This window comes from Anoplopoma fimbria, chromosome 2 (assembly GCF_027596085.1).
Source record: "Anoplopoma fimbria isolate UVic2021 breed Golden Eagle Sablefish chromosome 2, Afim_UVic_2022, whole genome shotgun sequence".
Taxonomy (NCBI): domain Eukaryota; kingdom Metazoa; phylum Chordata; class Actinopteri; order Perciformes; family Anoplopomatidae; genus Anoplopoma; species Anoplopoma fimbria.
This window is the reverse complement of record NC_072450.1, coordinates 14,889,574-14,903,528: the sequence shown is the minus strand read 5'-3', so window position 1 is coordinate 14,903,528 and position 13,955 is coordinate 14,889,574. Positions and strand designations below refer to the sequence as shown.

General features: G+C 45.0%; 1 protein-coding gene across 1 annotated transcript; it reads left to right on the top strand.

The window, feature by feature from the left end:
• The first annotated feature begins 7,081 nt into the window (after window positions 1–7,081).
• dld (deltaD) lies at window positions 7,082–13,552 on the top strand. Its single transcript, XM_054617900.1, has 12 exons — window positions 7,082–7,135; window positions 7,308–7,613; window positions 8,348–8,408; window positions 9,248–9,505; window positions 10,959–11,019; window positions 11,132–11,262; window positions 11,372–11,541; window positions 11,640–11,856; window positions 11,963–12,136; window positions 12,245–12,974; window positions 13,138–13,369; window positions 13,485–13,552. Exons 1-12 carry the CDS (start codon window positions 7,082–7,084, stop codon window positions 13,488–13,490), a joined length of 2,400 nt encoding a protein of 799 aa, XP_054473875.1. The 3' UTR covers window positions 13,491–13,552.
• The last annotated feature ends 403 nt before the right edge of the window (window positions 13,553–13,955 follow it).

Genomic DNA, 13,955 nt, shown 5'->3' with positions numbered 1-13,955 from the left:
TACTTTTTTATTTGCAATGTAAACAACAGGAGACAATGCAGTACAAAGCACATCAACATAACATAACACAAAAAATGTGTATATAGTCACACAAATCAAAACAAGAGAACAGATGACAATAGCTTTATATCACAAACAAGCACACAGTGTTATACATACAGTTTAAGGTTGTCCTGTAAAGTTGCTGTGAGTTTTTCTCGAGTGAAGTGATCGGACAATATGCTAAAAGGATATTGTTGCTTTATCTTTCCAAAATGAGCACCATGATGTTCTTTTCCACAGGTAATGCTACTGCTAATGGTTGAGTCTGATGGGACGTGCAGGACATCACCCAGCTGCGATATGGTTGGACAAAGCAGGTTGCTGAGGACAAGGATCTGGGATAGTCTGCTCTGTAGGACTGAACTGGTGTACAGAGCAGAGAAGGAATGACAGTAAACATAAAATGCATGTGGACTGTGATAGAATATCATGTGGGTTTCCAATTCACTTCAGTTTTTGAGTTGTATGAGTTCTGTATCTGAACTTTTGTATTGTATTGACAATGTTTTCAAATAGCAAGTCATGGTTAATACTCTGTTACTATGTTGTTGCATATATTGTGCCAAATTATGTGGAAAGGCCATTTTGTTTTCCCCTTATTTCACTTTTTGAAAAGATCAGAGATGCGGGTGGCATCTCACAAGTCAGGAATCAGGATAATGATCTGTATATCACAATGAAAATACACAGAATAAACCTGGATGTGCACACATACTGTATGTAGACAAGGTTTTTTTATTCATGTCCCTGTGTATTTCCTCTTTATGTGAACACAGAGGACCAGAGGTGCATAGAGGTTTATCCTGCATCCCATTTACAGCAGTCAGTGTTTGGGTTTGTTTCTCCTACACTTACTCTTCTTCCTCCCCTTTAAGTTCCTCCCCCCTATCGCCTCCCCCACGCCTGACCAAAGCTTGACTCAGGAGAAACAGAGGCAGATGTTCCAGGAGCACACGACTGCCCTCAGCCCTATACCACCACCCACCCACCCCCCAACACCCCCACACCCCTCCCATTTGTACTGGATCAGCAGTTAACCCCCGGAAAGAATTGACCATACAAGCACACACACACATACACACAAAGAACACCGCTGCACAAATCTGCACTGGCTCAACAGTTGTCCAACTGAATGAACAACACACACACACACACACACACACACACACACACACACACACACACACACACACACACACACACACACACACACACACACACACACACACACACACACACATATACCCACACACACATATACACACATACATACACACCAAGTGCTGTCCAAATCCCCTCGGTGTCCCTGATAGTAGCCACCCAGGGGTCAGGCCTGGTGTCAGCGTCCAGGGCCGTGGGTCTCTCTGGGCAGCTGGCCTGGCTAATCCTGCTGCTGGAGGCCACTGGTTCTCAAACTAAAGGCCAAGGACCCCCGGGTGGCCGCGGGGCAGGGATCTCAGGGAGCAGGCAGTGTGCCTTTGGTTCAAACGTTTTTGTTGGTGTTTGTTTGCTTGTTTTAAGTCTGTTAAACATTAAACATTCAATTTCAATTTCATGGTGTAGCAAGACTGAAACTGTGACAACCATGTCAGGTGGGAAATACAAAATATGCTAAAGTCATCATCACAAATATGTTTCATCTTTACATATTTATGTTGATAACCAAGCATTGTTCAAAACTACAGAAAGTTGTTTAAACTCTAATCAAAATCACCAAATATTCCATGGCTAATCACAGATGAAACATGTCCAACTAGGCACCAAACATCTAGAAATATATAATTTAATGTAATGGTATAGCCATAAAACAAAAAATCTGAGTGTAATTATTTCACTCAATGGCACAACTGCAACTAATGCTTATTTTCAATAAATCCTCTGATTGTTTTCTTAATTATTTTGCTGATGTCTTAAAATTGCACCTTTATGTTTGACCAACAATCGCAAATGAAAAATAATTTGTTATCACAGCAAATCCTCACATTACAGACGCAAGAACTAAGTAATGTTTGGGAATTTTTGCTTTCTATATGACTTAAATTATTAACCAATCATCAAAATACTTGTTCATTGGTTATCTGACTAATTATCTCAGCTTTCCCTAATATTAACACAAATTTAAAGAAACACTTGGACAAGCAGACATGTAAAACATACAGATAATATAATGTGTCAAAGTGGAAAGAAAGTATTATTATCTAACATTGAAGCTATATTGGATGGGACATTTAAGAGGAAAGTGGAAAATAATGACCTTCAAAAAGTAAAATTACACAACCTAAATACATATACAAACATATTTTTGAACTAAACTGAATTATTTTCTTTCCTATATCTGTCAGTATATCATATATGTACTGTAACACAGGTATACTACAGGTTTGTGTCACACATTGAGTCTAACAGGTGGTGTAAGATGTTACATTCCTGAATGGGATGGTAGGCGGCTTCAGGTCTTTGTGGCTCTGATAGGGAGGAGACACGTGAGTCTCCAGTTTCTGACATCACAGTGTTGTTGCTGGTGGGGTCTTAGCGGCCCGGCCACACAACTCTTCTTTTATCATTATAATCAATACAGGAATGATCCTCACCGCATCAGCACCTATCTATCTATCTATCTATCTATCTATCTATCTATCTATCTATCTATATATATATATATATATATATATATATATATATATATATATATATATATATATATCACCTATCCATCATCTATGTATCTATCCATCATCTATGTATCTATCCATCATCTATCTATCATCTATCTATCTATCTATCATCAAAATGTGATGGAACAAATACATAATGAATGCAATGAATCAGACTAATTAAATAACGTAGCAGCACAGGAATTTAAAACACTTGTCTAATTGAATATCAGCTTCTATTCAGCCGTCCTTAAACCCTTTCAGCCTGGGCACAAATTAAATATATCAGTCCGCACCCCGTCTGATTAAAAAACTAGTATTCTCGTTGTGCATGTGGGAACCCAAGCAGCATAGATGCAGCTACATTTGTTCTGGTTTAAATTGAATGATCCAGAGTCACTGTGATCTCTAATTTCTATTACTGACTAGGCCACAGGCTGCCGTGCTTCGTGCAACAGTGTGTGTGTGATTACGTGTTTGTGTGTGGGTAGTTGGTGTGATGGCGATATTGTGGAGGTTCCCACGACGGCCATCCATCCATTTCTTGGCACATACACACACACACACACACACACACACACACACACACACACACACACACACACACATACACACACTGGCCATATGGCCTGTGGCCACCTCGTACTCACTGCATGCCTCCACTGTGATCTGGCACAGGGTACCATCAAGCAACTAGTAGCTTTACTCTATGAAGGCATTTAGCCTGTAAACCGGAGTCTGAAGAGAAACATTAAGGAGGAAGAGGAGGAGGAAGGACATATAGATGTGAGGAACAGATTAATGGAGTGAGGAGAAGGAATGGAGGAATAGAAGGGTGATAAATGAAGAGACTCTGTGGAGAGATACAGATGAGGGGAGACATTTGGTAGTTGGTTGGTGTTGTGGTGTTTGGTGAGCAGATGGCCGGGGCTCGAGGAGGGGCGTGTCTTGTCCTCGCGACCCTTCACAAATCACACGGTTTCTCCCCCGAGGGGCTCGCGACTCGCCGTTCAATAAGAATCAATGGGAATTACTCCGCCAGAGAAAGGGATGAATGGGCGGCGGGGCGCGAGACCTCTTCCTTTGTTGTCCCCCTGCGTGTCACAGAGCTCCTGGTCACACACACACACGCGCTCACACGCAGTGACACGTACACACACAGACAATAGGGAAAGCACTTCAGTTAAACAATCGACCTCCAGTTAAACAATTTTTTAACCTCACACACGCGCGTGCACGCACGCACACATTCGCTCACAAAGAGGGATCAGTTGGGAGGAGTTTCTACTTTCTGCTGTTTCCTTAAGACACAATTAGAGAATCTCCTGGCATAAATTATGTTTTAGGGTAAAAATGTCGACTTGATGCTGTGAGGGGGGGGGTCACTTTCCATCTCACCAGGCCTTTCAGTCACGCTTTGCTGGCGTAATCGGAAAATGTGTGCCACGTCATGGTGATGAATGACTGATAGTATATTGGCCTAATACAGAGAGGGAGAGAAAGAGCACCGGGGACCTCTGAAAGTCGGGATGAGTGTAAATAAAAGGCTTCAAGAGAGGGATTTTACGCCACGCCACATAGGAGCATTGTACGCCATAGAGAAGGGGGCTGAAATCAACTGGTTAAATGAAATGAGCAGCTCGGAGCAGCGTCCTATAGCTAAACACACATACGGGTATCTGGGAAGACGGTGGCAGGCAGGGATAATAGTGTTATAGCTTAAGGTTAAAGGCCTTTCAATCAGCCTCAAGGGTGTAAAAAGCACACCATGGACACGCAGCCGCATTAGACATAGGCTTCTCGTTTATCTATGCATTGACCCTGAGGGAGCTGAGCAGGGTCATCAAACTTACGCAATGATAGGACAACACCAGCTCCAGCACACAGCCATGTATCAGTGTGTGTGTGTGTGTGTGTGTGTGTGTGTGTGTGTGTGTGTGTGTGTGTGTGTGTGTTGACATGATAGACTGAAAGATGTCCGTGGGTATAAGATGAGGTAATGTGAATGAGGGCCTTGTTTAGGGACAGCAGCAAACCAAAACAGAGATGCTGTGCAGATACACCAGCCTCAATTAGAGTTGTTAATTAAGCACCCTCCTCCTCCCCCCCCCCCCCCCAGATTCCTCTATGTGTGCTCAAATGTGTAAACGTTAGAAGTTGTCTCTGTAATATAGCTTTTCAGTGGACGTCACTACCTACTTCAACACATTCATAAAGAAATCATTAAACTCTCATTCAGCACATTTGGCGATATTCAACATCTTCAGTTACTTCAGAGCCAGAGATTAGATCACAACAACATCATGCTGCCAACAAGTGCGAATTCTTCCCCACATTTTTCTGCAGATACACATAGATATGCAAATTAGACAGTGGGTCCATGTGTGGAGTCAGTGTATGTTCCCATAGTGTCCCACACAGAGTATTCTTTCAGGGACTTATATGGTGGCCACAATAGACGTCGCCTTGTCTATAATTGTTCTATCTCTTTTTGATTTTATGCAGGAACTGTGATATTTTGTTATCAAACATATTGTACAGATTACTGTTTATGCAACCGGCCATGCTCTCTCTCTCTCTCTCTCTCTCTCTCTCTCTCTCTCTCTCTCTCTCTCTGGTGTTGTATTATTGTGGGAGAGCAGGTGCTGCCGGCCCAATTACCATACAGCTGAAAGCACAAAGAAAAAAAACTTTACTCCCTCTATGCCCCCCCCTCCTCCTCCTCCTCATCCTCCTCTCCCTCCTTCTCCCCACAAAGTCCCTTAATGACAGCCACGCGAGTGACACACCACCAAGGTTTTTTTTACTGCCTCAACCAAAGAGCAAGTAAGGGAAATACAGAGGCATGCGGTGAAAAAGGTTTAGGTGTGCTGGCGTGCAGCCAGTGTGTGCGTATTGAGTTTGGTACGTCTTTGCTTGGTTTAGATTCGGCTTCAGTAGTATTATAACTGACACACAATTAAACTACATATACAGTTAATGGGAATTTGTGAAGTTTTTATCATGAACAAGTCATCATCATTAACATAAAGATTTGTGGAAATGGGGTAATCTGTAAATGTCTATTGTCTATGACTATTTAATCCTGGCATAAAGTTATGTTGTTAAATTACATTAGTGTATTATTTTTTGGGGAAACAGCTTCAATTGATCGATAAAATGCCCTGACATTTTTTTTAAATTTACCATTAAATCTATAGATTAGAGTACCATCATTTAAAAGCAATAACACATCAAGATAACAATCTGTAAAGCCGGTCTATGAGAGGTATGGTGTAGGAATGCAACCAAGAAATAAAGATAAGGTAATAGGAACAAATCGACATGTTTTGTGGGGTGTGAACATGTGAAAACCTCGGCAGGGGTAACACCATAGGAATGTGACGGAGCAGATGGTCGTTGTAACGCAGTTGAGACGGCTGGCTGCCGGCTGGCCGTGCAGGGAACAAGCGAGTCAAGGCTTTACCATAAACCCCCAAAAGGGGCTATACGAGAAGCCACCGTCGGACTGCGCCGCTGAGTGTATAAATCACTTGATGCTGAGATGTAGAGGATTTCGTGCAGAGGTTAAAGAATTTGTCGGAATGTAAATGGGTCCTGTGTGCTGCGTTGTGGAGGAGGGAGGCATCAGGGGAAGCATGGGGTTGTTGCACATTTAACAGCTCACTGGCCATTTGGTCTGTCCCTTTGAGAGAAAGAGGGGAGGGGGTGGTGGGTGGGGGGAGGTGGGGGCGGGTTTAGAAAAGTTGTGTGGTGCACCCCCCCCCCCCCCCCCTACCCCCCCCTCTTTCTTTGTGATGGCCCCGGGGCGGACTTGTGGTGGTGGTGGAGGGAGGGGAAGAAGAGGAGCAGAGGGGCTCATTTGCATCTTATTACCCTTCGCCTGGTGGCTCGGTATAAAACCCTGTGCAGGGCAGGAGGCTCATCAGACACACGCACTGTTATTCCAAGAGAGGCGCAGAGAGACGGAGACTTAGAGTCGGCACATCATTATCTATCAAGTGGGGAAATAAACAAGGCCGTCGAGATCTGCCTCTTCTCTTACAACGACTGACTGGAATTAACTCTGTTATATTTCCATCGGGGATTTCATTCACGCTTCTCCAAGGGGAGCATTCTGCTGAGGATTACTTTACACTGTAAAACTTTTTTTTTTCCCCCCTCCTCTCTGTCAAAAACTCGTGCCTCGCATGGAAAAATAGAGGCGCACAAGACAGACGCACCAAAGGAAAAGTTTCACCTCATCTTCCCTCCTGCGCGTCAAGAGTTCACCTTGACTGTGACATAACGGAGAGCCTTTTTTCCAAAACTTTCTCCATGATTGTTTGAGTCGGGCTACTCGGACCTGTGGAGCTTCCTCTGCTTGTTGAAGGGCTGTCAACACAATGGGACGCCTGTGTCTGCTCCTGGGTGTCACTCTCTCCCTACTCACCTGCCAGGTAGGTTCAGTCTGAGTGCCTGATGATATTAGAGGCTATTAAAACGCACGTTGTTTGTGTTTGCAATACTTTTATGGCTGTAAAAAAAAAAAGTTTTTAAATACTTTGTAACTTTTTTAAAATATCATTAAGTTACCTGTCTCAAACACACTGCGCTGATTGTGTGTTTTAGGTTTTGTGCTCCGGAGTGTTTGAGCTGAAGCTGCAGGAGTTCCTCAACAAGAAGGGGATACCGGGCAACTCAAACTGCTGCCCCGGAGGCTCTGCTCATCCTCAGGGCCACAACCAGCAGTGCGAGTGCAAGACTTTCTTTCGGGTTTGTCTGAAGCATTACCAGACCAACGTGTCCCCCGAGCCTCCCTGCACCTACGGCGGCGCCGTGACTCCCGTCCTCGGCTCCAATTCCTTCCAGGTGCCAGAGACCAACGCGGACAGCTTCACCAACCCAATCCACTTCCCCTTCGGCTTCACATGGCCCGTAAGTGTTTATAGATATCTTATGATAAATATTATTTGCATTGCTGTATTTCTGCCCCCGGAGGATACCACTACAACTTTGCCTTGCAAGTTTATTGTAGAATATAAACTGCATTTAAATGTTTTTTTTGTTTGTTTGTTTTTTTGTATAGTTATTGTGTCATATGGTTTATATTATGATTGATTTCCCAGTTTGAATGAGTAATGGTAACCGTTAGATTGTGCATTTATTACAGTCTTACTCCATTGGGACATATTAGCTTTGAAGAGTGCAAAACGCAACAGATGCTCCCAAACTCAACACTTGTGAGGGTCTTTGTCAGCACTGTGTGAGAGGGGCTATTGTAGTATTTCTGTGCTCTTTGGTAGGATAAAACGGGGAGGGGAGGAGGGCGAGTGTGTGTCTGTGGGAAGGGGAGGGGGGGGTCACCAAACGCTTCTCTCCTCCGACCAGGCGTGGTGGGAAATTTAACATCCTCCGAGTTGGCACATCATTGGCAGCGCAGCGTGAAATTCCGCCTCGTTTGCTTTTACGGCGGTGTCAGAGTGTGATAGTAGCAGGGGTGTGAAAAGGGAGCAGGTAGTAGCCCTTATTAGGCCCCTAATCAACACGGGAATTAGGCTGTGAAGTTTATTGGGAGGCCGCCTAATGGCCCTCTGCTGCCCTGCGGAGGGAGGGAGGCCTCCAGGCCGAGCAGCTGTTGACTCTCTCTCTCTCTGTCTGTCTCTCCTCAGGGGACGTTTTCACTGATCATTGAAGCTCTGCACACTGACTCCTTGGACGACCTGACAACAGGTGGGTGGCAGCCAGAAAAGGCAGCAGTGTAACTCAAAGACAGGCCAGAAGGCTAATGGTGGCCTTGTTTTGTTCTCTGTTGCATGTTTTTCACTTAGTGCTCAGTCATTAGTGCTAAACAGGGCTACACAAAGTTTAATACATGTTATATTGCAGGATGCTGACGCTCTTATCTAGAGCAAATTATATACACTTGTTTCATACATATAGAGCTTATTTCACAAATAGATGTAGATTTATGTAGCCTTCTACAGAAGGGCCTATTAACCCTTATATTTGATAAAAATTGAACTTTATTAAAAACAGTCTCTATGTGCCTCACTTACAGATGGAGGTTTATTTAGCATCATAAGATAAAGGCCACCCACAGTTTTTGCAGGTGCCACTACAGTGTGATATTAGCTGTTGTAATTTTAATGTCATGCTCTTAACACTATTGATGACTAACTGACCACAACATGGTAATGTGTGTATGTCTGTGGTGGTGGAGATAGTGAAAAATCTGGCAGTCAGCAGGTGTAACCTATACTCTATTTCTAAATGAGAAAGCACATTTCACATTTTAAAATTTTATTCAGGCAAAAGCATTAACTGCTTTACTGTCTTGGAACCATAAAAAAGTATTATTACTGACTGTCTTTCTATAGGAGGCCAAACAAAGATATCTTCATTACGAAAAGAATACAAATATCTTAGATCTGGTAAATAAATTAGATAAGAGTCATAATTTGACAATATTAAGGTGTGCACCTGTTCTGCAGGACATCATGCTATTAGCACTCAATCATAACACTAACAGTTATAACATTTGACCAATAACAAGCTGTTGACTTTTGCAGACAACCCGGACCGTCTGATTGGCAGGGTCACAACTCAGCGTCACCTCACTGTGGGAGAAGAGTGGTCCAAGGATATCCAGACAGCCGGCAGAACTGAGCTGCGTTACTCCTATCGCTTCCTGTGTGACGAGCACTACTACGGCGAAGGCTGCTCTGTCTTCTGCCGGCCCAGAGACGATGCTTTCGGGCACTTCACCTGCGGCGAGCGCGGGGAGATCATATGCAACTCTGGCTGGAAGGGACAATACTGCACTGAACGTAAGTGTGTCTGCTTATTAATGTGTGGAGCAACGTGAGGAAGTCCCATGAATGGGGGAGAAAAGGAGGCAAAGAAAACAGTTCATCTTGGTATTATGTAAAAGTTAATATTTATATTCTCTGGCAGCTGCTTGTGGAACAGATAAGCAGAAGGAGCAGCACAGTCATTAGAAGGAGGTGCTGATGTTTACATAGAGCATCTGATCCCAAAATACTGTCCAATACACAAGCAAAAATAATAATGCATGTTTTTCATTAGTTATGGCTCAGAGAGCTGAAGAATGCATTATTTAACTCTCACAACTAATGAGCTTTAAATGAACACTTATTAGGCAAAGACTTTCTGGATTTCTAAAAAGTAATTTTCAAAGTTAATCACTTGCCTATCTTTATTGTTGAGGGACTTTTCCCTCCTCCTAATGCGGGGCCCGTGTGCAACAGGCGTCAGTTAGTTATCCCATAGCACCAGAGGCCTCCATTCTAATGAGCCGCATTGGCTCCTCAGTAATTCACACGCCGCGTGCCTTCCATTAGACCACTGGGGCCTCCTCACCCCAAACCTCCTCCCCGATTGGCCAAGTGGGGGTCCTGTATTGTTGCTGCTCCTGCTGGTGATTGGCCGAGCAGGGTTGTGTATTGTTGTGGAGGGGGCAGCTGCTCGGTGAGAGGAGACAATGGAGCAGCTGTCTGGTGGTTAGCTCCACACAGACCAGCTGGCCCTGGAGGGAGGAGGAGGGGAGTGAGGAGAGACGGGAGGAGCGGAGTAGGGAAAGGATGAATGTAGAAGAGGAGAGGAAGAGGAGAGGAGGAGAAGAGAGGGGATAGGTTGATGGAAGGCGAAGGGAGGAGGATCAGAGGTAGGAGGGTAGAAAAGGGGGAGAGGAGGAGAGGGGCCAAGGGTGAGAAAAGGGACTTCTGACCCACAGTCAAGGGGAGAAAAGAGGCTTTGTGTGGGATGCTTTTGTGTTGGAGAGAAACCATGTTAAGGGAGAGGGCTTGTTGGCTGGTTCCCCCGTTTAGTGACCAAAGTTGCTTCTATGCTGTTGAAGCTGAAAGGTAACATTTTTAGCAACTTTTGCAGCATTGAAAAGACCAACATATTTCAACTGGAGGTCAGGAACAACCTGATGACCTTCAGGTTTTAATCCTTTTCCTCTTCAGCAGCTTAGTTTGTCTTTAACAACCAAACACGAGCCACTGAGTTTATGAGGCCACTATGACAGACAGACAGAGAGACAGACAGGTAGGCAGGTAAACAAATTGCAGAGACACACAGGCCATCAGACAGGCTGAAAGACACACAAACAGATAAGAAGGTTGAGGCGCCAGCCAGACAGGCAGGCAGCTGTTTGAAAAGGCCCTCTGTGAATGGGAGACTGATGGAGTGTAAACACATGTTTCCAACACTGGATTTCCCATGATTCACCTGTCACTATCGGTTTCCTCCCTGCAGCAATCTGTCTTCCTGGTTGTGATGAAGAACATGGCTTCTGTGATAAACCTGGAGAGTGCAAGTAAGTCAATGACAATGAAAATGTATTCTTCATATATGGCAGTTGCTTAGATGGATCATGAATAAATAGATATATTGTTATTAACAATGGAACATTTATTTTGTGTTCCCAGATGTCGAGTGGGCTTCAGTGGACGTTACTGTGATGACTGCATCCGTTACCCAGGCTGCCTCCATGGCACCTGCCAACAGCCCTGGCAATGTAACTGCCAGGAGGGATGGGGTGGGCTCTTCTGCAATCAGGGTGAGTCTACTGAGAGAGATTTACTACTTTGTTGGCACTCAATCTGCCCTCTTTTCTTCATATTTGGGCTGTATTATTTATGAATGTTGCTCCTTGTTGATGTTTCCAGATCTGAACTACTGTACACACCATAAGCCCTGTCTTAATGGAGCCACCTGTACCAACACTGGCCAGGGCAGCTACACTTGTTCCTGTCTGCCTGGATACACGGGTGCCGGCTGTGAGATTGAGGTCAACGAATGTTCTGGCAACCCCTGTCGCAACGGAGGCAGCTGCACTGTGAGTACCAAGCAAGAGAAGTCATGTGTTGATAAAACAAGTATATTCATGGAATCAAGACTTTGTTTAACCACTCTTTACATTATTTTCCATTATAGGACAACGATAGCGGCTATAAGTGCACCTGCCCACCGGGTTTCTATGGCAACAACTGCGAGTTAAGCGCCAATACCTGTGCCGATGGGCCTTGCTTTAATGGTGGGCGTTGCGCCGACAACCCTGAAGGTGGCTACTTCTGTCAGTGCCCAATGGGATACGCTGGCTTCAACTGCGAGAAGAAAATCGACCACTGCTCCTCCAACCCCTGCTTAAACGGTACGTTGTGCTCCGTGTTAGTAAGTTCACCTACAATCAAACATAAACCATGAAGTATCTGGGGACTAATCCTCGCTCTTTGTTTCAATCCCTCTCCCCTCTGCAGGTGCAGAATGTGTGGATCTGGTGAACTCCTACCTTTGTCAGTGTCTTGAGGGATTTTCAGGTCAAAACTGTGAGGACAGCAGCAGTATCTCTGGATACTGTCTGTCATTCCCTTGTGAGAACGGTGGGACGTGTCAGGAGGAAGTGAACGGCTACACCTGTACCTGCCCTCCAGGTATGAGAGCACACTAACAGATGTGTCTTGATAATGTTTATACTAATTGTTTTTATGTAGCTTCATCATAGCTTTGTTCTAGACTCTTAAACTCTGCTTCCTCTTCAGGATATACTGGCAAAAACTGCAGCTCCCCCATCTCCCGCTGCCATCACAGCCCCTGCCACAATGGAGCCACCTGCCATGAGCGCGGCGGTCGCTACGTGTGCGCCTGTGTGCCCGGCTACGGTGGTCACAACTGCCAGTTCCTCTTACCAGAGGTCCCCAGGGGTCAGCCGGTGGTGGATGGACCGGATCGGCGATACTCTTCCCTAGAAAATGAAAATATTGATGACTTGGAGGATGACGACAGTGGATTCCCCTGGACCGCTGTGTGTGCCGGCGTCTTCCTCGTTCTTGTGATTCTGATTGGCTGCTCAGTGCTGGTGGTTTACGTTCGGGTCAAACTGCAGGAGAGGCACAGTAACCACGGCGACAGTGTCCACAGCGATAGCCACGAGACCATGAACAACCTGACGACCACCAACAACTGTCTCCGAAGTGACAAGGAGGTGGGTCCTATGATGACGACGTCAGTTAAAAACACCAACAAGAAGGTGGATTACCATTCGGACCTCGCCGGGTCACTGGGTGGTCTGAGTGGAATCAGCGGGCTCAACGGATCAGAGAAGAGCGGCTTTAAGACCCGCTACCCCAGTGTGGAGTACAACCTGGTCCACGAGCTCCGGCCTGAGGAGCTGTCACTGTGTAAAGAAGAGGAACATGATGAGCCAGAGGTTAAATGTGAAATGTTCGATGAGTGTGACTTGGAGGAAAGATACAGGAAGAGACAAAACAGGTACATACAAAATATACACTTGCATGGTTTGACTGCTTGGAATTTTGGTATTTTGAATGCGTTAAGCTGCATGGATAAAAATGTCGACTTAGTAACAAGGATAGCATGTTTTGTGTGAAGGATGGGGTTTCTGAATCTGTTTGTGTTCTTCTTCAACCCACAGTGACGCATCAGAAATGAAACAAGTAGGCGAGTCACCAAGCTGCAGCGAAGCAAAATATCAGTCGTCCAGCGAGTTGAACAATCACGCAGCTAGTGATCTTAAATACCAGTCAACCTGTGAAGTTGAATACCACAGTTCCAGCGACAGCAGGTACCAGTGTACCAACGGCACCAAATACCAGTCGGTCTACGTCATGTCGGACCAAAAAGATGAATGTATCATTGCTACAGAGGTGAGAACAAAAATAGAATAATCTGCCTGGAAATATATAACAAATAATTGTAACTTGCCCCAGCACAAATGTAAAAACAAACTAAACACTGACTTATCTTTTCTCTGTATTCTAGGTATGATACCAGTCCAGACCAGATCAGACCAGTTTCCTGTGGTTGATGGCGGTCTACACACACCAGCCCTGAGCAGTAGAGCTCAGCTTGTCGTCAGGAGGTTTTACTCCTGCTGTTTGCTGCTGTTCCCTGGGATTTACCGGAGGACTTTGAGCCAAGGTGCTACTGAGCCAACAGAGTCAGTACCGACTTGGCAAGGACTTAGTACTACAGTAGTACTACGGGTGAATACTTGACATTTTTCGGCCTGCAATGGATGTCTAATGCTGACTCAGTGCTTTGGATGAAGCAACAGAAGACAGTGCTAGCACTCGTACAGACTTTGTACAGAAACGGTGCTGAGCGAGAACTCATGCAGCAGTGGAAGATTTACTGCTTGTCCCAGGATGAACTATGGAGTATTGACTTGGATGTTGACCGATGATATTGTAGTACCGTTGAGTACTGGTTGAATGAACAGTGTAGTACGTT